At 46.0% G+C, this 23,831-nt stretch overlaps 1 protein-coding gene and 1 long non-coding RNA gene across 2 annotated transcripts; both read right to left on the bottom strand.

Annotated features, from left to right (window-relative positions):
• Window positions 1–449: 449 nt before the first annotated feature.
• Window positions 450–3,509, bottom strand: LOC115830428 (golgin subfamily A member 2-like). The gene is made up of 6 exons (XM_030819752.1): window positions 3,020–3,509; window positions 2,860–2,935; window positions 2,055–2,140; window positions 1,582–1,793; window positions 1,209–1,315; window positions 450–1,110 (listed from the first exon to the last, which is right to left on the bottom strand). The coding sequence occupies exons 1-4, from the start codon at window positions 3,287–3,289 to the stop codon at window positions 1,593–1,595; spliced, it is 633 nt and encodes a 210-aa protein (XP_030675612.1). The 5' UTR covers window positions 3,290–3,509; the 3' UTR covers window positions 450–1,110; window positions 1,209–1,315; window positions 1,582–1,592.
• A 61-nt stretch (window positions 3,510–3,570) lies between these two features.
• Window positions 3,571–23,438, bottom strand: LOC100598980. Its single transcript, XR_004031916.1, has 13 exons — window positions 23,276–23,438; window positions 19,748–19,825; window positions 15,260–15,604; window positions 14,886–14,990; window positions 13,244–13,302; window positions 12,771–12,952; window positions 11,863–11,952; window positions 11,649–11,756; window positions 11,387–11,458; window positions 10,669–10,974; window positions 9,247–10,401; window positions 5,610–5,843; window positions 3,571–3,952 (listed from the first exon to the last, which is right to left on the bottom strand). It is a non-coding gene; the product is annotated as an uncharacterized LOC100598980 (long non-coding RNA).
• Window positions 23,439–23,831: the final 393 nt, after the last annotated feature.

The following is a 23,831-nucleotide window of genomic DNA, read 5'->3' as shown; positions in this document are numbered from 1 at the left end:
TCTCCAGACTTTGCTGACAGTGGCCCACTTTTAATCACATTTTTATCCTTTTTTATGCTTTTCATAACTTTTTTTTTTGAGACAGAGTTTCACTCTTGTTGCCCAGGCTGGAGTGCAATGGCACAATCTCAGCTCACTGCAACCTCTGCCTCCCTGGTTCAAGCAATTCTCCTGCTTCAGCCTCCCCAGTAGCTGGGATTACAGGCATGCATCACCACGCCTGGCTAATTTTGTATTTTTAGTAGAGATGGGGTTTCTCCGTGTTGGTCAGACTGGTCTCGAACTCCGGACCTCAGGTGATCCGCCCACCTCAGCCTCCCAAAGTGCTGGGATTACAGGCGTGAGCCACCGTGTCTGGCTTCATAACTTTTATACCAAACTCTTTTATCCCATAACATTTTTAATCCCATAACTTCTTTTATAATCCCATTTTTTTAAAATCCCATACCTTTTTAAAAATTTTTATTTTTTTATTTAGTGGCCTGCTTTTAGATTATGGTGATCTTCACCTCATCTCCACCTGTCTCCCCACATTAGACAGGGGTCTTATGCTTGCTACTGTGAGGGTAAAGGATTGACTGGGAAGGGGTGGTAGGAACTGGGAAGGGGTGGTAGGGACTTGTTAGGGGCAGAGCCTCCAGCCCCACTTCCCCAGGTTTTGCTGACAGTGGCCGGCTTTTAGATGGTGATCTTCACCTCATCGTTCTCATCAGTCTGGTACAAAAAAGGAATGCAAAGGCTGCTGCCCAAGCTCCTGGAGGTTCTGCATCTCATGAAGCAGCTGCATGATCTGCTGCTCAGTGGGGTTGTCACAGGGAGAACCCTTCCCCGCCTCTCCTTGTGCAGGCTCCCCGCTGCTGGCAAGGCTCACCTCGCAAAGATCTTTGGAGAGAGGGAGGCAGGGTGCTGTGCGAGCCCTACCCTGCTCCTGTGTACCCACCCTGCCTGAGGGCTCTGCTCACTACCCTGCTTGTCGGTAGCCCCAAGCTACTGGGGGGCTGGGGCCCCTGGAGTGGGCTCATCAGCAGGGTTCTGGGTAGCTGCCAGGAATCTGCCATGCCACTTGTTGCAGTCGTCCACAAGCCGCAACGCCAGCTCCAGCAGCTTCACCTGGAAGGGAGGGGTGCTCAGCTGCTCTGCCTGTGCCTGAGACCATCCCCAACCCCACCCCCCACCCCCCACCCCTACAGAGATGTTCCATGCCCTACCTTCCCCTCTCCCTTGTCCTGGGCCAGCCTGCTGATGCACTCCTCCTTCTCCTGGTGCTCCTCCTTCAGCACTGCCCTCTGGCTCTGGTACAGTGCGACGTACTCTCCTGCAAGAGGACAGGGCTCAGACGCTGGGGCCCTTCTGACCGATGTGCAGCTCTCCTTGCCGTGCCCTGGCTTCCCACTCCCCGATGGTGTCCGTCTCTCCAGACAGCTAGATGCAGCAATGTTCCAGTTCCTCCACCCTCTCCTTCAAGTCCACCTTCTCCTGCATGAGCTCCATAAAGCGGCTCTGGAGCCAAATAATGGGGTCACATTAAGGCAGCGACCTTCCTGCCCCAACCCTTCTTGGCCCATGCCAGGAAAGACTCACCTACAGCTTCTCTATGGCCCCCTGCAGGGCCTGGTGGGTCTCCCCACACATGGAATCGCTCCCAGTTCTTGGGGCTGGGGCTGCTGCCTCAGGTTCCTTCTGGGCCGAGGCCAGCAGATGAGCCAGGCGCTGGCAGTGCACTCCTTCAGCTGCCCACATAGCCATGCCTGCTCCTCCTCGGCACTAGCTACAGCTGAGTTGAAAAATGCCACCTGCAGGCAAGAGGTACGCATTCTTATAGGGGGATACACAGGACGAACGGGGCAGGAAGGTAGAGAGCAGCCCTTGCCTCAGAGGGGGGTCTCAGAGGATGCACCTGTTAGTCACACGTGAAATGGTGTCTGACCACTGGCTCCCAGGAAAGGGATGAGGGACCAGAGAAATCAGAAGGCCAGGGACCCAAGAGCAGAAGGGGGTCTGGGAGGGACCACAGAGGGAGGCAGCAAAGGTGGGGCAGGGGGAATCAGGCTCACCATGGCCTTCTGGCTCTCTAGATCCTTCGGGATGCTTGGCATGGGCTGAGGTACCTCCTCCTCCTCCTCACTGTCCAGTCCATCTCCTGTTGGGGGTGGCCAGAGAGGTCCTCAGACAACCCAACAAGGGTAGAGTGGGCCCACCTCTGCCTCCACCCTCACTGTGTAACCCTAGGCCAGCCCCTCCCTAGTGGGGAATGAGCAGCTGTTCTTTATTTTGAAACAGAGTTTCGTTCTGTCTTCCAGGCTGGAGTGCACTGGCGTGATCTTGGCTTACTGCAACCTCCGCCTCCTGGGTTCAAGCAATTCTCTGCCTCAGCCTCCCGAGTGGCTGGGATTATAGGCGCCCGCCACCACACCTGGCTAATTTTTGTATTTTTAGTAGAGACGGGGCTTCACCATCTTGGCCAGGTTGGTCTTGATTGAACTCCTGACCTCATGATCCACCCGCCTCAGGCTCCCAAAGTGCTGGGATTACAGGCATGAGCCACCGTGCCCGGCCTCTTTATTTTTTAAAGAGCCAAGATCTTGCTATATGTTGCCCAGGTGCAGTCCCACTACCAACAGGCATGGGAGTTCCGACCTGCTCCATTTCTGACCTGGGCCAGTTCACCCACCCTTAGGCAACCTGGTGGTCCCCTGCTCCCAGGAGGTCACCATATTGGTGCTGAACTTAGTGTGGACACCTGGTTGGCATAATGACCAGCTGTTCTAAAAGTCTGTTTCAGCTCCTCAATCCTATGCTGCTAACAGTTCCCCCTTCCTCCTGGGGCTCTCTCCTCTTCCTGTGAGCAGTCTCCGGTACCTTCCGCAGGGAGAGCCATGAGGCTCAACTGGGCCTGAGGCTGCTGGTTCTGCTGGCTGATAGCTTCCAGGCGCTCCTAAGGGGCCAAGAAAGAGAGTGAGAAGGCACAGAGGTTGCCAGGTCGTTACCCTCAGGGCCCTGCCCTGAGCAACTCCCTCACCTGGGTCTCCCGCAACTCTTGGCAGCCCATCTTGGCCACTGCTTTGCTTTGAGCTTCCTGCTGCTGCAGCCAGTCCACAAGCTGGGTCTGCGGCAGTAACTGGTTGTGCAGCCTCTCCTTCTCAGAGGTCAACTGCTGATAGGTGGCCACATACTGCTGCAGGTGACCCAGGTACTGGTTCTGCTGCTGCTGCAGACTTTGAGCCTCCTGGCTCTTCAGCTCCACCTGCAGAAAGACCCTGGGTGTGAGGGCAGCTGGTGGCTGGCCCATAAATAGGGTAGCAAGGTCACTGTGCGGCTCTGTTGCCTACCCAGGCCCCTGGCCCCTTGGCTCCAGGTCTAAATGACTGCCACCCTTTCCCAGAGTCCCATGCCTCCTTCCCCAGCTGTAGAGTTGTGGCGGCCACAGGCCTTGACTAGCGGCCCTCACGGCATTTATTCAGCACAGACTTAATGACAAAGGCTTTGAGTCAACACACCTGTGGGTAATTAACTTTGCCGCCCACCCCCCACCCCCGCCCCCCGCCCCCGCCCCGCCCCCGCCCCCCGCCAAGTAGAGCGCAATCATGCACTTGTGGATTATCAAAAGGTTGGTCTTAGGACCACATGAGTAAACAAGCTATTCAGATAAACTCCCCCACATTCCCATATTATTTGCTCTATTGCTATCAACTCAAGGTAAAGGGGATTAGGGGTAAAAAGGATTTCAGCCAAATCCTTTACTGAAGCTATGCAAACCTTCTGGCCTTCCAAGAAGGTTTGTATCTATATCCTATAACTTCATCTTACAATTTTCCAACCACACTGACTGATCCCCTAAATCTCCCCCTTTTCTGTTTTTTTGCATTCAGTCTTGTTCATTGGAGAGTACAGGTGTGTGCAGCAACAGGTCTGTCAGGCATGGTGGTCATTGCTCTTATTCTGGCTTTGCATCCTAAAAGTAGTAAATAACATAAGACAAACATGAGTATAATTAGCAGCATTCTTTTCCAATCAAGGAGTGACCCCCACACACACACACACCCCCCTGCCCCAGGAGCGGTGGTCTATCCAGGAGAGATGATCTCACACACCCTTCCATATGGTTGTTTGTTGGGTGTGTAGATCTACAGTTTGAAGGGATTCTAAAATTGTATTTTTAAGTTGCCTTATGTCTACTGTTAAATTGTCATGAAAGGTTCCCCAGAGTTGTTGTTTCACCTCATCCCAACTATGTATTGATTGATTCCACGGTAGAGAAGTGACACAGATATGTTTATGCTCCCAGTCACAGTTTAATTGCTGTTGGAATGCCAGTGCATCTTGTCGCTCCCCCACATATTTCAAGGGCAGCCTTAAGGGCTTGCAGATGCGCAAGAATCTTTTGATCTATACCTTGCTGTAAGAGAAGTTCATTAGAAACATTTCTGGCCAAATTATCTACAAAAGCAGCTGTTTGTACTGATTCAGTAATAGATGCCACAGCCACACTAGCAGTTGCTAGGATTACTCTGGCTGAGACTATAAAGGCTATAAGTGTGCCTATGAATCTTTTGGGTCTGACCTGGGACAGGACACGATCTAAAGTGGGAAGGGCAGAGGAACCTTAACAACCGCATGTCAAATTGACTGGTGGGAATGCCTCAGATTGTCTCCTTAATACCAAGATTCTAGTAATATTTATAATTAGATACATTGTAATTAGTAATACATGAGGTGACCCAAGGCTGTCCCTGCACCTGGGTCACAAACGTGGAGTTTTAGGGTATAACAGAAATATTAGTTCCCACAAGGAAAACATATGGATGGGTAGTGCAAATCAGGCACATGATCAGTGTGATTATGAATAAAGGTTATAGTATAGCTGTGACTGGAATTATGCTATGTCCAATGCCAGGTGTCAAAGGAGGTGCTAAGATGTCCCAGGTGCCACAAAGTGTCTTGGGGTGGCATGGACTTTACTTGGGGTCTGGAATATCCCATCCCCCCATAGGCCCAAATCATAGGGAAATGGGACATGGCTATGAAACTGTGATTGGTGCCATGATGGATGAGGACATTAGTAAGGCTGCCCTGCAAATGGCTGTGGGGGCTCCAGTCTAAGATGTTATAATTGCCTAACTGGAGGATACAGGCTTATTCCCCGTGACAGATCTCCCAGCTAAAGTGGAATCCATTACCTTCCCAGCTTTGTTCTTTAGCACAGGAAGGAATGTTTGGGAAAGTGGCATTGATTGCATCGCCCGGTTTGAGGCTACCTGCAGCTAGGAATGTTAAGGCATCTCCTTTGCCATGATGTAGCCATAATTGTGCTTGGGCAGGTACACAGTAAGGGCAGGTACACACAGTGGGAGGATAGTGGAGTGATATGTAGTGTTACCTGGCACCTTAGTCTAATGTGTGCCATTAATGAGAGACCCCACTGGGGGTAAGTCTATCCCTCCTAGCCAAACAGTTATGTTATTAAAGGCTGAGAAGGAGGTGTCTGCCCAGGTGACAGGGCAAAAGAAAGGTGGATCTAAGATATGAGCCCAATAGAGTGTACCAGGTACAGGTTGCAGACAAAGCAAGAGCATATGAAGTATCAATACCCTATGCAAGTTGCAACGTACAACAGAGAGCATAGCAAGGAACAGATTATCTGGAGTGAATGGTGTCTGTGTCCGGAGCAGGATTCATTCAGCCTCCTGAGTTGCCTTCTTCAGCATCCCCCAGGTAATGTCCAGGGCTTGTGCCGTCCGAGGAAGCCGCATCATCCAGGGTTGTGAGTCCTGTAGGGTCAGTTCCTTCATTTCTGGTACCAGGTTGGGTCCTAGTCACGTCATGGTATGGTTTGATGCATCGTGCTGGAATCCAAAGAGGGACTGAGGGGGTGTGAACACAAGCATACCCTCTTCCCCAAGTTAACAATTCATGTGGACCACATCATCCATTACTGTTCACATCTTTCCATAAAACTGCAGTTTTATGTCTTGAGAGGTTTTAGCAAAGTGCTTTTCTACAATGGACTGAAATTTATCATCTAAATTTTAAAAATTAAGGGTAAATAAGGCTTGTGCCAATAATGTTGCAGGGTCCTTACCCATACTCCCCTTTTTTGTTTTTTGAGCATATTTTTAAGGGTGGAGTTGGCATATTCTATTATGGCTTGTCCTTGGGGGTTATACGGGATGCCTGTGGAATGTTGGATGTTCCACATGTGACAAAATTGTTGAAATTGTGAGCTGGCATAAGCTAGATCATTATTAGTTTTAATTTTTGTGGGTTGCCCCATAAAGGCAAAAATTAAAAGATGACATTTAATGACATATCCAGTAGACTCTCCAGGAAGGGCGTGTGCACTAATTAAATGAGAATTGGTATCAATGGATACATGTACGTATCTAAGTTTTCCAAATTCAGGGATGTGTGTAACGTCTGTTTGCCATAACTTATTAGGTTCCAATCCTCTAGGGTTGAAGGAGGGGACGTGCCTGTGAGCTGGCAATCTCGGCATTGCAGGATAATTTGTTTAGCCAGCCTCTGGGTAAGTTGAAATTGTTTAGACAAGTTTCTCCGGTTTTGACAGAAAAATTGATGCGATTGGGTGGCTTGGTCAAGCATTGATGTCATAACCTGAAGGCCTGCTTCATCATTGCCATAAGCCAATGGGCCAGGCAGTCAGCTGTGGCCCTGAATGTAATAAAAATAAGATGTGTTGTATACATATGTAACAAACCTGCACATTGTGCACATGTACCCTAAAACTTAAAGAATAAAATTAAAAAATAAAAATTTTAAAAAATAAAATTACTTGGAGACTTTAAAAAAATAAATAAATCAAAATAGGATGTGTACACTGATCTAGCAATTGCTGAAGTCAAAGAGCACACAGGGTGGGCTCCAGAGTTGACTTAATTAGGGCTGTCTCAAGGTTCTGCAGTAAATAAACAGAGTAAGCCGAGTAACTAACAATATTGAGGGGCTGAGTGGAAAAAGTTTCCAAAGTCAATATCAAGGCCCCACCCTCAGCTGAGTGTTAGTAAATCCAGATCGATTGATGGAATTATGTGGTCTCCACCAGACTGCCGCTTTTCCATGTTTACTAGAACCATCAGTAAATAGTGTTAAAGCATTAGGTATGGGGGAGTGAACTATTTTTGTAGGGAAAATCATAGGAGTATGAGGTAAGAACTGAAGGAGTTTATCCGGAGGAAGGACATGCTCTTTTTGACCTGTATAATCAGAGAGTGCTGTTTGCAAGGCCATTGATAAGGGCAATACTGCTTTGAATTCCTTTTTACTTAAAGGAATCCTGATGATATCAGGATCACAACCTAGCAAGTGACTGCATCATCTGTGGCCTGAATATATGACTTTACTGATTAACTGGATATAGGGAGAGAGTGTTTTAGTCTCGGTATGTGAGCAAATAATCCATTCTAGAAGGCATAGCTCTGGGTCCATTTGTCCTATTAACCCTGTAGGGGAGTGTTTAGTGGGAAAAATAAACAATTGAATGGAATATTCTGGATCTATGAGATTTAGTTGTCTTTGAGAAATAGCCTGTTCTATTTCTTCCATCTCTCTTTTTTTTTTTTTTTTTTTTTTTTTTGCTGCAGGGGTTAAATATCTGGGAGAATCCAGGGCTGTGTTGCCCATTAAGATAGAAAACAGATTTGCAGCTTATAAGTAGGAATGCCCAAGGTGGGGTGAAGCCAGTTAAAATTACCTAGTAATTTCTGATAATCATTTAAGGTGTGTAAGTTGCTAGTATTTAATTTAACCTTTTGAGGCCTTACTGACCAGGAAGTATGTACCCAAGATATTTCCAAGGAAAGGACATTTGTGCTTTTTCAGGTGCAATGATTAAACCACTTAGCTGTGCATTCTTTATGACAGAGGTATATAAACTTAAAAGAATTGGCTCCATTGGGGCTGCTAGTAGAATATCATCCATAAAATGAATAACCTCGCAATCAGGAAATTCTTTCCTACTGGGGAACAAAGCTTGATTTACATGATACTGACACATGGCAGCACTGTTTAGCATTCCTTGAGGAAGCACTTTCCAATGAAATCGGCAAGCTGACCTTTCATTATTGATAGCTGGTATTGTAAACGCAAATTTTTCTCTGTCTTGCTTTGCCAGGGGAATAGTGTAGAAGCAACAGTGGCCATTATTAGAAAGAGGTGTTTTAAATTCTTAAATTGTACTTAAATCTTAGCAGAGAATTATAATCTGGGATGTCGCTTATATACAAGGAACACATGAAATTTTGCCGTGGGCCACCCGCGGAGCCAGAGAGTCTAGCCAACGGGTCCCGGGGCGGCGGCCATGTTGCGCTTGCTCAGGCGCTGCTTTTTGTCTGTGCCGCCTTTTGTCTGCGCTGCTCCCTCACCCTGCTGCCACCGGGCAGCCGCTGCCAGCTGGGTGGACCTTCGTGCACACCTCCTGCCCCTCCCTAGCAGGCCAGCTCTGGTGTGCTGGGCCTGGCTCCTTGTCACTGCTGCCTCTGTGCAGGCCGAGTTCCTGGAAGCACTCGCTGGCTCTGTGTCTGCGAGCTTCCTTTGCTGCCAAGCATTTCCTTCTGCCTACCACCAGCTTGGCCACGCGGCTTCAGCCTCTAATGCTTTTTCTTAACTTTTTATAAATGTTAAAAGAAATGGGTTTATATACCCAATTGCCTTGTCAATCTTGCATTACCAGGCAGGCTAAGAGCTCCCCTTGTAATGCCCCTTGCCTAAGAAAGGGTCCCATAGCTGTAGCATAGCTCTTGTCTTTTTTCCTATTTATTGGAGGAGGGGGCTCAGGCAAAACCTCCATCACCTCTTTGTTATTTTGGCCTGGTGATATTGGGGCTGAGGGAAAAGGAGGTGGTAAGGCAGGTGACGGTTCCTCCTCTTTCCCCTTTTTAGACTCTTCTGTGTATAACGGAGCCAGGGCTGCCCTAAGGCCCATAGCATTAAAGATGATACTGGGACCCGTTGCCCTTGCGCATGATGCTGATTAAGATTTCTCCCCACTTGTTCCCAGAGCTCTACATCTAGCATTCCTTTTTCTGGGAACCATGGGTTATGTGAGACAACAGTTTGCATTAGGTCCCTTAATCGAGCCTGTGAAAACGAGGCTCCATTAGTTTTAAGCAGCTGCTTCAATACTTTTATATACTGTTCCTGTTGAGCTGATAACTGTTGTCCCATGATGAAACCCTAGCCTGAACAATCCCCACCAAACTTGGAAATTCTGAGCGGGTATCAGTGACTTACTGACTGCACAGTTCTTTTCACCTTTGTTTTCAAGGGGTCCGTTGTGATCCTTCACAGCGTGCCTCACGCAGGGCACCACTTGCAGGGGTCTGTCCTGCAAACCCCAGCTGCACTGCAGATGAATAACATACTCAGACACCGATATTCAGTGACAGAGCAGCTAAGGGGCCAGACCACGCACAAAAAGAGTTGTGCACCTTGACTAGCTGGCCGTGACGGCATTTATTCAGCACAGATTTAATGTCAGAGGCTTTGAGTCAACACACCTGTGGGTAATTAAATTTGCCGACCACAGAGTAGAGAGCAATCATGGACCCGTGGATAATCAAAGGTTGGTCTTAGGACCACATGAGTAAACAAGCTATTCAATAAACTCCCCCATGTTCCCATGTTATTTGCTCTATTGCTATCAACTCAAGGTAAAGGGGATTAGGCTGCTTTCAGCCAAATCCTTTAATGAAGCTATGCAGACCTTCTGGCCTTCCAAGAAGGTTTGTGTCTATATCCTATAACTTCATCTTACAATTTTTCCAACCACACTGACTGATCCCCTACACCCAGCCTTAAATCTCACACACTTCCTCCCACCATTTAAACTAGGCCACAGAATGAGGGAAAAGCAGAAGGAGCCAACCACCATCTGCTAACTGTGCTACATGCCTAATGCTTTCCACATATTATCTCATTTAATCCTCAGCACCTCCAAGAGGAAGGTGCTAACTTCCCTTTTAAGTTAAAGAAACCGAGACTTAGAGATGAAAAGTAGGTAACCAGTGGAGCCAAGGCCGGAATCTAGTTTGACTCTAAGGAGCCTCTTATACCACTGTCTCTTTCCCTATGTTTGGGGGGGCTCCATGACTCTAGCTGGGATGATGATGTCCAGACCTGGCAGGAGTCCACCACTAAATGTCAGAGGGCGGGAAGCAAGAAACAGTCACAGGACTGCCCTGGAGGGTGCTGGAGTCACCTGTCCCCCAGGCTGGAGCTGCCTCTGGCTTCACACCTCCCCTCCCCAGAGGCTGGTGCCCGCCTTCCAGCTCTTCTTGGATGGGGCAGGGTTACCGTCTCCTTTAGCTTGCCCAGCTTCCTTCCCAGCTCCCTCTTTATGTGCTATTCCAACTGCAGTGCACTGGTGATCTCCATGTTCTCGTTAGTCTGGACAGAGAGAAGCAATTGGCGGCCACCCACTGCAGCTGGAGACCCTAGAACTTGGTGTCTGCCTCCCATGGCACCGGGAAGGGTGGAGGCAGGTTAGAAAAATCATTCCTTCTTCCCCACAGCCATCAGAGCAGGGCTCTGGTTCACAGGTAACTTCAGAAGTACCATCTCACATTAGGGGTACACTGCCTCATTTTATGGGTGAGAAAACAAATGCCAGCAGGGCTAGGGAGGAGGGCAGGCTTTCCAGATGGGGTCACGCACCAGCTTTATGAATCCGTTCTGTAGCTGAGACAGCTGCTCTTTGAGCTCGTGGTTCTGGGTGAGCACGTGGCTGATGGTGGTGCATTTGTGCTGCATGGTCTCCAGGATTTGCCTGCATGACTCTGCCTGCTCCCCCAAGAGCTTGGCCACCTGCTCCAGCTCCAGCAGCCTCTCCTCCTACTCCTGGTTCAGGTGACTGAAGCCCTCAGTGTCTTGCTCCTGGGCTCAGAGCTGCCAGACTCTCCAGCTCCTTCTGCAGGTGGTCAGCCTCTGCTTGTAGCTGCTGCTCCACCTTGGAGGGCCCTGCTGGGAGTTCCAGGGGCAGGGGTTCAGGTAAGAAAGGAAGCAGACAGTAAGGGCCTCTCGATTCTCAAAAAAACCCTCCTCTTGGTCCACAGCTCCTCTCAGGCTCCCCAAACTTGGCCTCCCTGCTAATGATTCCTTGCAGCCAAGTATTAGCCAATCTTCCAAGCCACTTTCTGATAGAGACAACTGTGGATGGCTGACAATGGACACGCTTCCCTCTTTGCTGATGGGAACACTGATTCTTATGGAGATTACCAGACTTGCCAACTCCTGGCACAGACCTCTCTCCCTTTGCCCCAAAGCCCTCCATCCACCCACCTCCCTGGGGCATTCTAAGCCACCCCCACAGCCCTCTGACACCAGTCCTGCTCCCAGGTCACCACAGCCCCAGCTTACCCATCTGGTTACTCACTTCAGCCAAGCTCATCTACAGTTCTTATACCCAACTCATGCTATCCTCCTTCTCCTCTCTCAATGTGCACACCTGCCCAAAATACAGAGAGAAAGGGCCCTGAAGAGAGGGGCTGGTGGCTGGACGGGCTACCATCTCCCTCTCTGACCCTGCCTCCACACAGCCCAGACCCATGACCAACTCTGGCTATAGTCTTCCCATTTTACAGATGCCTAGAAAGATCAAGTGATCTAAGGTGGGGGGCTGAAGGGTCAGGTCTCACCTGCTCTGACATCTGCTGCATCCTCTGACACCACATGGCACTCCCTCCTTTCAGATTTTCAGCATACGTATCTCTCTCCATTTGTAGTTATCTAACTGACTCCATTACCTTCAAGAATGGGTATAGAAGTTACAAAGGGCTGTCACTGGCCCTCACCTACTCCTGGCCACCTGGGGTCATCTTCCTTCCACATCCCTCCCCTGCAAAGCCTCACCTGCCCTAGGTGTGCTTTCAGCTGTGCCCGCTCCTCCATGGCCTGCGGTAACTGCTGTTTAGCATCAGGGGCTTCACAGTGCCTTGAAAACTGGATGGTGAAGAGTGAGAAGTTTAGATTTGGGGAGCCCGGGCTATTCCACACAGTGCGCCTTAAAAGGGCTAGGGCTAGGCTCAATGTACAACTCAGTCAATACAACTCTGCTGTCAAGTTTCTTTGCTTTAGAAATAAAAAATTAAATAATTTTAAAAAGATCTCAGGCTAGGCATGGTGGCTCACGCCTGAATCCCAGCACTTTGGGAGGCTGAGGGAGGTGGATCGCTTGAGCTCAGGAGTTCAAAACCAGCCTGGGCAACGTGGCGAAGCCCCATCTCTACAAATACAAAAATTAGCCAGGCGTGGTGGTGTGTGCCTATGGTCCCAGCTGCTTGAGAAGCTGAGGCAGGAGAAGCGCTTGAGCCTGAGAGGTAGAGGCTGCAGTGAGCCGAGATCACACTACTGCACTCCAGCCTGGGTGACAGAGAGAAAGAGAGACCCCGTTTTCAAAAAAAAAAAAAAAAAAAATCTCTACTATTATTACCCATGGAATAGTGAAAATGTTGGCTTGAACCTCAGATGGAAATAAACAGACTCATTAGCTAGCCATACAAATGTAGTTTACAAAATAATGGTTTTCATCTATGATGCTTTAAAAAAAATTTTTTTAAGCCCTAACCCTGAGATTCTGATTACCCAGTCTATGGTAGGGCCCCAATTTGTAGATTTTTAGCACTCTCTAGAGGATTCTATGGTAGGATCAGAACAAGGACCCAAATTTTCCAACTCTTGGCTAGAGCCTCCCCATACCCCGCATGATCCCTAGACCACGGACCAGCTGGATAGGGCTCCAACCACCCCCGGAGCTGCACCCCCTAGCCTGTTGAAGCAGGAGTGCAGTCATTTGTAATTTCTTTTGTGGCTCTTCTAAGATAAGCTGCATGCCAGCCTTCTCAGTCACTAGGACTTGAAGCTTCTCTTCCAATTCTGATTTCTCCTGCTTCAGGTCCTCATTGCTTGGGTTATGGCCAGAGGCAGTAGAGAAAGGAATGAACTAAGAACAGAAAGGACTGCTTTGGTGATCAACCCTCCACCCTTGCCTCACAACCACAGAACCGTAGCATTGGAAGGAACCCCAGGAATCCAAAGTCACAGATGGCAGGCCCGAGAGAAGGCATGAGTTGCCCAAGGCTACACCATGAGTCACCAGCACTAGAGCTTAACTGTGCACACATGCAAACCTGTATGACCACCTCACCATGCTTACCTATACCCCCTCAACCTCCCAGCACATCATCCATGCTAAGGGCCCCCAGACCTCCCATCCCACCTTCCCCCATGCTACCTGTTCTTGTATAACTCCAGCCTGAGGGTGTCTCTCTCTCTGGTTACCTCCTTGTTGTACTGCAAATACAGACCAAGGTTAAGTCAGGATATAGCAGGCAGAGGAGCAGCTGGCTGACCGGTAATAATAGCTACAGTAACTATTCCACAGTAACACTTCCTCACTCTGAATCACACTTGACATTTTTTCAAGGCATTTCCAAGCCCATGGTCTCATTTGTTTTTTGTTGTTGTTGTTTGTTTGTTTGTTTTGAGATGGAGTCTAGCTCTGTCACCTAAGTGGAAATGCAGTGTCATGATCTTGGCTCACTGCAACCTCGGCCTCCCAGGTTCAAGTGATTCTCCTGCCTCAGCCTCCTGAGTAGCTGGAATTTACAGGTACCCACCACCGCACCCAGCTAATTTTTGTATTTTTAGTAGAGACAGGGTTTCACTGTGTTGGCCAGGCTAGTCTCAAACTTCTGACCTCGTGATCCGCCCACCTAGGCCTCCCAAAGTGCAGGATTCCAAGTATGAGCCACCGCGCCCAGTCAAGTCTCATTTGTTTTTAAAAGAACTTAGTAAGGGTGAAGGGACAGGGAAAGAGATTGAATTTATAGCTGGCTAACAGAGGCCCAGAGGGATTACATAATATTGCTTTGTTTTACCGTTATTACTACCACTGTTTGAACCTTTATTAAGTGCTTCACCAGCCACCATGCTAACAATCCCATTTAATCCTCACAATCACCATATCAGACAACTACTATCATTACCTCTATCGTGTCGACAAAAAACGTGGGGTATTAGAGGTTAAGTGCTTGCCTAAGATCACTCAGACAGAGCTGGGACTTGAAACCCAAGGTATATCTGATTCTCTAAGCCCATTTGTTCACTGGGGGTGGGGGCACAGATAGGAAGGGGGAAATCAATCTCTTGTTCACTTTTTGAAAGGGTGATGCATTCACATAGTCCAAAGCTCAGAAGGTACAGAAGGGAAATATCTCCCAGCCACCCTGTTCCTCTCTCCTGAGTTTTTTGTGCTTTATTTATTTATTATTTTACTTTAAGTTCTGGGATACATGTGCTGAATGTGCAGGTTTGTTACATAGGTATACATGTGCCATGGTGGTTTGCTGCACCTATCAACCCATCATCTAGGTTTTATGCCCCGCATGCATTAGGTATTTGTCCTAATGCTCTCCCTTCCCTTTCCCACTAACCCCCTCCTGAGTTTATGAATCCTTGCAGACATGTTTTATGTATATGATCATAGTATGTATGTACACACACACACACACACACACAATGTTCCCTCTCTCTACACAAATGGTAACATACTAAAGATACTCTTCTGTACCTTCACAGTACAAGTACCATATCCCCCACCTAGCACTTGGCAAAGGCCAAAGCTAGTTAAGGGCAGGGTGAGCACTTGGCCTCCAAGCTCTGCGTCCAGTGCTCACTCCCCACAGGGTCCCTAACTCACCCATAGCAGCTGACTCAGCCCCAGGCTACCTCTAACAACCACACACAAAAGCAGCAAGAAATGGCCCATGCTGCCTTCTGGGCAGGACATTCCATCCTGCAGAAGGAAACTTTAGGCTCACTCCGCCATCTGGGAAGCCAGGCTGCCAGGGGATGGGGCAGGCGGTTGGACTCACCCTGTCTGCTTTCTTCTGCTGTATGGAGACAGCAGAGAGCCTGCTCCAACTCTCCCACACACTGCCAGGAATACTAAAGGTGGCTGGCCAGATCTTCAGACTCTCCTGGAATGAGAGAGGTTCAGATGGGGCCCAAAGGACTCCCCCTAATGGCCTGTCAAAGTGCCAAGTTGAAGGATGATGGGGTGCCCAGATTCCCACTTTCTTTCGGCCTGGCAGCATGCTGAGTGTAAGCCAGGGCTGTCTTTAACTCAGCTTTCTCTGATACAAGGATTTCTACATTCTGAATGTGAACCTTTGGTAGAAAAGCCAAAAGCTGATAGAGAAGGAAGGAAACATTCTCCAGAGGACAGGAGAATATAACAATTACTCACCTGTAACTGCTCCCTTGGGGCTCCCTGCTTTTGGTGGCACTTCTTCTTTTCCTATAGGAAGAGGAAGACAGAGCTCTTACTAGGGGGAGGCAGAGATGGTACAGCAAGGGACATGCCCCCAGAATGGCACCAATGCCCCAGGACAGTTCCACCCATGGGACCAAGTTATCAGGGAACTTATGGGGATGGGGTGGAATCTGGGGGGTGAGCCTTCTTCCCCAGGCTGGGAGTGGGTGAGATGAGACTGAGGCCTCTACATCTGAGTGTCCCCCAAACCCAGCAGTCATGTTGTGAGCAAAGAGTTACTTCTTCCAACTGATCCACCATTTCTTGGTTCTGTTGTTTCTGTAGAGAGTTAAAAGAAGGTGACTGAGGGTGGCCCCCTTGACTCTGTTCCCCAGATCAGGAAGCAGTAGGCAGCAGCCAGGAATGGATTTTAAAGGCAAAGTTCTCAGACTCAATGGAAACATGAACTGGTAAACTCTCCTCAAGCTCCCAAGGAAAGAGGATTTGGGTCTTTGTTGGTTTTGGCCCACAGCCATAGAACTGAAAGTCTGAATCTGGATTCTCTCAAAGGGACAGTAACATAAACCTCTAGAGATGAAGTGTGAGAAAAGCCCACCTTTCTTCTGCCAGCTTGTAATTTAGAAAGGTGCATTCATTCAACAAACATTTACTGAGCACATATGCGCCAGGTATGGTTCTTAATAGCAGGGATATAAGACAGAAAAAGACAGACAGGAGCCCTTGGCCCTGAGATTTTCATTCTAGTAGGCTTTTTTGTTTTTTTTTTTTTTTTTTTTTTGAGACGGAGTCTTGCTCTGTTGCCCAGGCTGGAGTGTAGTGGCACCATCTCAACTCACTGCAAACTCCACCTCCCAAGTTCAAGTGATTCTCCTGCCTCAGCCTCTCAAGTAGCTGGGACTACAGGTGCGTGCTACCATGCCTGGCTAATTTTTGTACTTTTAGTAGAGACGGGGTTTCCCTGTGTTGGCCAGGCTGGTCTCAAACTCCTGACCTCCTGATCTGCCCACCTCAGCCTCCCAAAGTGCTGGGATTACAGGCATGAGCAACCATGCCCAGCTCTAGTGGGCCTTTAAACCTTGGACTCTCAGAGCTAACAGAGACCTTTGATATGCTCTAACTTTACCTCCTCAGGAAATGCAAGCCCAAGGAGAAGAGGTGGCTTGTTCAGAATCAAAGAACAAATTAGGGACTCAATCAAGGTAAAAATACAGGGCTCCTGACAACTAGTCAGGCTAGCGCTTCCCCAACAGGCAACAACCCCAGGCACTCAAAGTACCCTAGGTTGAGATGATATTAGGAAGATTCAAACTGTCAAATTCAATTTCCCAAGATCTGTTCCACAGCAGATAAGCAGATCTTACTCCAGAGACCACTGAATGAAGGGCATTCTGGTCCTAGAACCATGGAGAATTCGAATATGAGGTGGACAACGCAAAAAAAAAAAAAAATGCTAAACTCTCTGGAGAGTAGAAGTCTGGGAGAAAACCAAACCAAACCCGTTCTATTGCTACCCAGAGACACTGTCAACATTTTGAGCTCATGGGGAAAGTGTGGGCTTTTCACATTGTCAATGCCTATGCTAAGGGAGTAAGGCAGCCTGAAATCTCTCGCTCCTAGGTCCCATAGTCCCCATTCCCCTTCCAGCTGGAAATCTGTGCTGTGACCAGAGGAACCAGAAGCAGGGTGAGAACACTTAGTGGACTGGGTCCTAAGATCAAAGGCCGGTCTCGTGGCAGTAATGACAGTTCCTAGGGGGACTGTGATGTCACTATATTTTACTCCTCCCTGGGGTGGGGGCTGGCTATCAGCATGAGGCCCGAGTCACCACTTTGAGATGTGGGAGGTGGGTGCAGGGCCAGGACCCAGGACCTTGGAGATGTCAGCCCAAAGACCCCAGGGAGGTCAGGCTTGGGGCAGCAGAAGGTGAAGACTGAGTATGGAGCAGGGAGCCCCAGAAGTCACCCACCCAAAGTCACCCTGGGGCGACTGGTGAGGGCAGAGGCTGGGCTGCTGAGGGGGAGGGGCTGGCTGACAAGATTTTGGTTGAGGGAGCCCAGAGGCACCGGGTGGGGCCCAGCCCAGTGTGCCTCAGGAGTGGCACAGACTCTGGCAGCAGTCCTGCCATCGGAAGGGGCCTGGGACAGGGTGGCCACAACCTAGTGCATTTTACCTTTTTCTTGGCCATGGCCAATTTGCTCTGTCAGATTTCTTCCGATATCACAGAGCAGGGAGAGGCGGGAATGGGGCCACATCAGCATGATCCCAGTGACAACTACTAAACACTTCTAGTAGCCTACCACACAGCTGTGTGACTGAGCCAGAGGAGATGTAAACAAGGTCGCACTAGAATGCATAATAGGGGTATGGCCTTAATGCTCCAAGCCTATTGGTCTATTAGAAAGATGAAAGGGAAAGGAGGCGTGGCCAGGCAGCAGCGCGTCCAGAGGGACCTGTGGCCTCACAAGGAAAACTGCTCATGCAACCGCTGTCTCCGCTCACTCTGGGAGTGTCCAAACTCCCAGATGGATGGAATGTCCAAACTTATTAGAGAAAAAAAAAAATGGAATCATTGGTTATATTTTCGAATTGCATTCAACACGAAATTAAAAGTTTTGAAATTGTTTCACCTTCATAATTCTAAGTTAATAGAATTAAACCATAATACTCCATTCTTTCAAAGCCTCTAGCCAGGCAAAATTTTACTCTATTACTTCTTGCTTTAAATGGATACAAAGGAGAGTCCTGGTAGGCACATTTTGTATACCTGCAAAGATGTAGAGCAGTTCCATCTGTTCAATATTAAAACACAAGCCCTGTAAACCTTAGATGGTGAGTGTAATACTTCAGCACTAAGACCAAAGCCTCAAATGTGAAAAGATACCAAGAACACCACTAGCAAACAAAAGTAACTCTCAACCAGGAGCAGTAGTTCACACCTGTAATCCCAGCACTTTGGCAAGCCAAGGTGGGAGGATTACTTGAACTCAGGAGTTCAAGACCAGCCTGGGCAGCATAGCGAATTCATATCTCTACAGAAAATTTTAAAAATTAGCAGAGCGTGGTGGCCCACACCTGTAGTCCTAGCTACTTGGGAGGCTGAGGCAGGAAAATCGCCTGAGCCCAAGAGTTTGAGGCTGCAGTAGCTATGATCATGCCACTGCACTCCAGCCTGGGTGACAGAGCGAGACCTAGATAATTACATTCTGTCCTGCTCCAGTTTACACTAAAATCACTACGTTAAAATGCTTTCATTCAGCAGGATAAAAATTAAGTAAAATGTGACTTTGGAGTTTGGCTAGCAAAAAACAAAGAAAGAAAAAATAAAGAAAAATGACAAATTACTTACTGGGAGAAAGTTTTTGTAACTTCAATAACAGATAAAAGGTTTGTATCCTTAGCTTATAAAGAAATCTTTAAAGTTACTCAGAAAAAGACAAATGACAAAAAAAGAGAAAATATTTTATAATTTTATAAAATTACTCAGAAAAAAACCAAATGATTTCCAACAGGAAGTGGGCAATGGAGAAACTGGCACTTCCTAAAAAATAAAAATGGCCAGTAAGCACGTAAAAAATATTCAAAAGCACTAGAAACCAAAGAAATGTAATGAAAACAATATTTTCTGCTTAAAGACCAGCAAAGATGACAGATGGAAGGAGGAAACTGGAACTCTGTCACTGTTGGTGGGAGTATAAACTGAACCAATTTTCTTGCAGGATAATTTGAAAATTTCTATTAAAATCCCTAAAATTGTTTTATATTATTTTCCTCCAGAAATTCTACTTCTATGAAATCTGTCCAAAAATGCTTGCTTGAGTCCATTAAAATGTATATATAAAGTTCATTGTAAAGCACTTATGAATTTCAGTTGGCATAAAGTTGAAACAATGACCTTTAGTTTTAAGTTGGTAACAAAAATAAATTCTCTATATATCACTTACTCCTTTCAGAAAAACAACCCAATACATACCTCTGTAGAAAATGTTTCTTCTGGATTTACCCAAATAACATAATAAATTCTCATTATTTTATTGCTTTTTTAAATTTTTTATTTATTCATTTTTTTGAGACAGAGTCTTGCTCTGTCACCCAGGAATGCAGTGGCGCAATCTCGGCTCAATGAAACCTCCGCCTCCAGGGTTCAAGCGATTCTCCTACCTCAGCCTCCTGAGTAGATGGGATTACAGGTATGTGCCACCATGCCCAGCTAATTTTTTCTACTTTTAGTAGAGACGGGGTTTCACTGTGTTAGCGAGGATGGTCTTGATCTCCTGACCTCGTGATCCACCCACCTCAGCCTCCCAAAGTATTGGGATTACGGGCGTGAGCCACAGCGCCCAGCCTATTGTTATTTTTTTTAAAAGACTAAAACATATTATATTACAGACACCACTGACTCAGTATGTTAAAAGGCTTAAGATTGAATTAGATCATCTGCTGAACTTTAAACTTAGTACTTACCTCTATTTGTAGATGAAGTTTGAAGCAACTGTTTGGCTTTGAGCGAAGTATGAGGCAAATTTTTCAGCCTTTGTGAAACTGTTGAAAAATAAGGAATTGTAATATTTTCCTGGAAGTACAAGATAAAGGCTATCACTTCTGACACAAACTTGAAAATTTATCAAAGAGTAGAAACCATAAGGTGCAAATATGTTAGAATCCTAGAAGCAAGAGACCCCGTTCTCCACAAAAAGAAAAAAAAAGTCAAAAAGAAACAAAAAAGTGATGCTTAGTGCATTAAGTTAGAAAGAAAAGGGGATGGAACATAAACTTTTAAAAATAGTTTCTTATAGATGAGAAAATCTGCAATGTGTCAACTGGTCAAAATAGCAAAGAGAAAACAAACCACCAGCAAACATGCTACAGATGCAAACAATACAAAGATAAAAGTGATAAACACAGCACACAGTATAGAATAAAGTAAGTGCAGCACTTGTCCAGTGCAAAAAAGCAGATTTTGGCAAAGCAGTTATTGTTAGATGAATTATCCTAATGTGAAACCATAATCTCCAGACTACTCGAAAAGGAGAAGAAGACTCAGAACCAAGCAAGTCCTCAGAAAGTCACAATCTAGTAGCTTCACTATGTTCAGTATCCTGTAGTGTACAACTAATTTTTTATCTAGGCTGTGCACATATGTATGTAGGTGGAGGGTTGTATGTAATATTGGTGTGGGTTGAGGGGTCTGGAGGAGTCAGACCATCTGCCTTTTAAAGTTTTCAATGAGGAAAGCTAAGCTTTCTTCCAAACTCCCAATCTATTAACTAAACTGAAACTCAAAATTAGCAGGTAAGCAGCAGCCCAGGGCTATCCAGAGATAAAGTAGTTGCAATTTCTCCAATATACAGTTACTATGGCTCTGACGGACTGATGAGTCTCACACCTACCAGCGTAGTCATCTATTTAAGTGGCTCTAAAATATTTTAGTTACTCTATTGATTTGAAAGTCAGACTTCATATACCTCTAGGATTTACGTGCAAAAAAAGAGCTCTAATCATTATAAATCTAGCCAGACTGCATAAACATTATTGGGATGATAAAGGGACACTTGACATATTATCAGAAAGAATTAAGATTTCTCAGCCAGGTGTGGTGGATTACAACTATAATACCAGGACTTACAGGCCTTTGGGAGGCCAAGGCAGGAGGATTCGCTTGAGCCCAGGAGTTTGAGTCTATCCTGGGCAACACAGGGAGATGCTGTCTCCACAAAAAATAAAAATAAAAATAAACGAATAAGCCAGCTGTGGTGGTGTACCTGTGGTCCCAGCTGTTCAGGAGGCTGAGGTGGGAAGAGTGCTTGAGCCCAGGAGGCTGTAGTGAGCCATGATTGTATCACTGCACTCCATCCAGCATGATCGATGGAACAAGGCTCTGTCTTAAAAAAAAAAAATTCTGTCCCCTGTATTGCTTAATTCTATAAAAACTTGAAAATTATTCTTTTCTCACACATAATAAACTTTTTAAAAAGTAACCAATGTATTTGATTACAAATTTTATAGCACTCCAAACATTACTGTAGCTAAATAACATTGGATACCAACTTAACTTAAATATTGCCAGGCAGGCAAGCAAAAAATTATCCATCTCTAAAAACTCAATTTTTAAATGGGTTATCTTATTTCTACTGCACAAAAATGCAGGTTACTATCAGAGTATTTTTTTTTTTGTTTTGAGACGGAATCTCACTTTCTCGTCCAGGCTGGACTGCAGTGGCACAATCTCAGCTCACTGCAACCTCTACCTCCGGAGTTCAGGCGATTCTCCTGCCTCAGCCTCCTGAGTAGCTGGGACTACAGGCACACGCCACCACCACACCTGGCTAATTTTTGTATTTTTAGTAGAGACAGGTTTCACCATGTTGGCCAGGCTGGTCTCGAACTCCTGACCTCATGATCCGCCTGCCTTGGTCTCCCAAAGTGCTGGGATTATAGGCGTGAGCCACTGCATCTGGCCTTAGAGTACTTTTCATCTACATATTTATTCATATATGTTTTCAACCATTTATATTTTTATTCATCCACTCACTCACTCGTTCTTGTTTTTTTGTTTTTTCATTCACTCAAATAGTTTAGTATCTGCTTTACTCCAGGTACTGTTTTAGGTATAATGTATTCAGTAGGCAACTAGGTGGATACAGTTCCTACTCTCATGAAACTAATATTCTAGGAAAGGGGAGAAAGACAATGAGGCAGTGAAATATAGGGCCTGCCAGATAGTGATAGTTGCTAAGGAGAAAACTAAGTAGAAAAGAGGGACAAGAAGTAGGAGATTTAAGTTGCAATTATAACTAGGGCAATCAGAAAATATTTCCCTAAGATGACATTTGCACAAAGATCTGAAGGAAGATAGGAAGTCAGTTATGCAGATATGTGGAGAAAGCATTCCAGATGGAAAGAACAGCAATTGTAAAGGTTACTGAGATAGGAGCATGCCTTGTAGGTTTGAAGAACAGAACCTAGGCCGGTTGTTGGAGTAGAATAAATGAGGGCAGAAGGTAACCAACTGAACATACAGTGGCAGTTCACAATATCTATTAACCATTAAAACAATTTTTAATAAAGATTCAATATCAAATACTATCTATAATAAATGCTTCTGGAAAGATCCTATTTGAATTAATAGCTACGGTGACTCCAGTGGACCCTACCCTACTCTACCCTACCCTACCCAACCCTACCCTACCCTAATGGACACACCTATTACGTGTGTTGTAATAACAACAGCGTCTACAGACAAGTAAAAACTGTGCATTGGGAATCTGAAGAATAAGATTACACACAGAACCAGGTCATAAACTCTAAATGTGCCTGATACAGAAAGAATGAAATGATTTTCCCAAAATGCCACAGTCATTTATAACTCAAATAACAAAAATCCAATGTTATTCTGAATTATCAATCTTAATTTGATGAGTTTTCTAAAGACAAAATCTTTTTTTTTTTTTTTTTTTTGAGGTAGAGTCTCGCTCTGTTGCCCAGGCCGGAGTGCAGTGGCGCAATCTCGGCTCACTGCAACCTCCGCCTCCTGGATTCAAGCAATTCTCCTGCCTGGCTAATTTTTGTATTTTTAGTAGAGACAGGGTCTCACCATGTTGGCCAGGCTGGTCTCAAACTCATGACCTAGTGATCCACCCACCTCGGCCTCCCAAAGTGCTGGGATTATAGGCATGAGCCACCGCACCTGGCCCTGATCATTTATATTAACTATACAGTTTTTTAAAATCAATATTTCCATAAAGAGGATCGTGACTTCCAAGTGTTTTATTTCCCAAAAAATTTTGAGTCATTGGACTAGACAGTCATTTATTTCTTGTAACATTTATTAAATAATTTGTCAAGCCTTTATGTTTTAAGTCCCACAAAGGAAATGCAAGCCCCAATCAGGCCTTACGCTTCTAGAAATACCTGCTAATAAAGTGTCTCCCACATCACTGGTGGTTAGATGGCAGTAGAGAGAATGACAGACAACAGGAAGTGTGTTGATACCTTTGTTTCCTTCAGGGATTGGCTTCTTCTTTTCTTCCTGTACTATGGATTCCTCTAGGTCCTTAGGGGTTGGGTCTAAAAATTCCCACTTTTCATTAGCATAAAACACAGACCTCCGACTATCATTATGTCCATTCCCAGGATGGAAAGAAGACATCAAATTTCTATTGGGAAAAATGATATGTGTTATTAACAAAAACAAAAGCAAAACAAAACGTAATCTTATGTATATAGGATTGGCAAAAATTAAAATATCTGATAATATCAAATGTTGGTAAGAATATGGAGAAACTGGGATTCTTATACACTGCTGGTGGGAGTATAAATTGATAATATTACCATGGAGAGTAACTCAGCAAGGTACTGCTAAGTTGGAGAGGTGCCTGCCCCTAACACCCAGTATTTCCTAAAAGAAATCCTTACATACGTGCACAAGGAGACACAAACAAGAACATTCACTGCAACACTGTTCATATTACAAAAAAAAAAAGGTACAACAACCTAAACATTCATCAACAGGAGAATAAACTGTGGCATATTCATATAGTCAAGTACT

The sequence above is a fragment of the Nomascus leucogenys genome, chromosome 10 (assembly GCF_006542625.1).
Source record: "Nomascus leucogenys isolate Asia chromosome 10, Asia_NLE_v1, whole genome shotgun sequence".
Taxonomy (NCBI): Eukaryota; Metazoa; Chordata; class Mammalia; order Primates; family Hylobatidae; genus Nomascus; species Nomascus leucogenys.
This window is presented reverse-complemented; position numbering and strand designations above follow the sequence as displayed.

Bases quoted from the DNA above. Each gene is read 5' to 3' on its own strand.
- LOC115830428 (XM_030819752.1), bottom strand. From the start codon at position 3,289: ATGGGCCAGCCACCAGCTGCCCTCACACCCAGGGTCTTTCTGCAGGTG. The intron at 2,936-3,019 runs GTGAGGGAGTTG...TTGGCCCCTTAG, and splicing joins AAGAGTTGCGGGAGACCCAG to GAGCGCCTGGAAGCTATCAG. The intron at 2,141-2,859 runs GTACCGGAGACT...CACCCCCAACAG, and splicing joins CATGGCTCTCCCTGCGGAAG to GAGATGGACTGGACAGTGAG.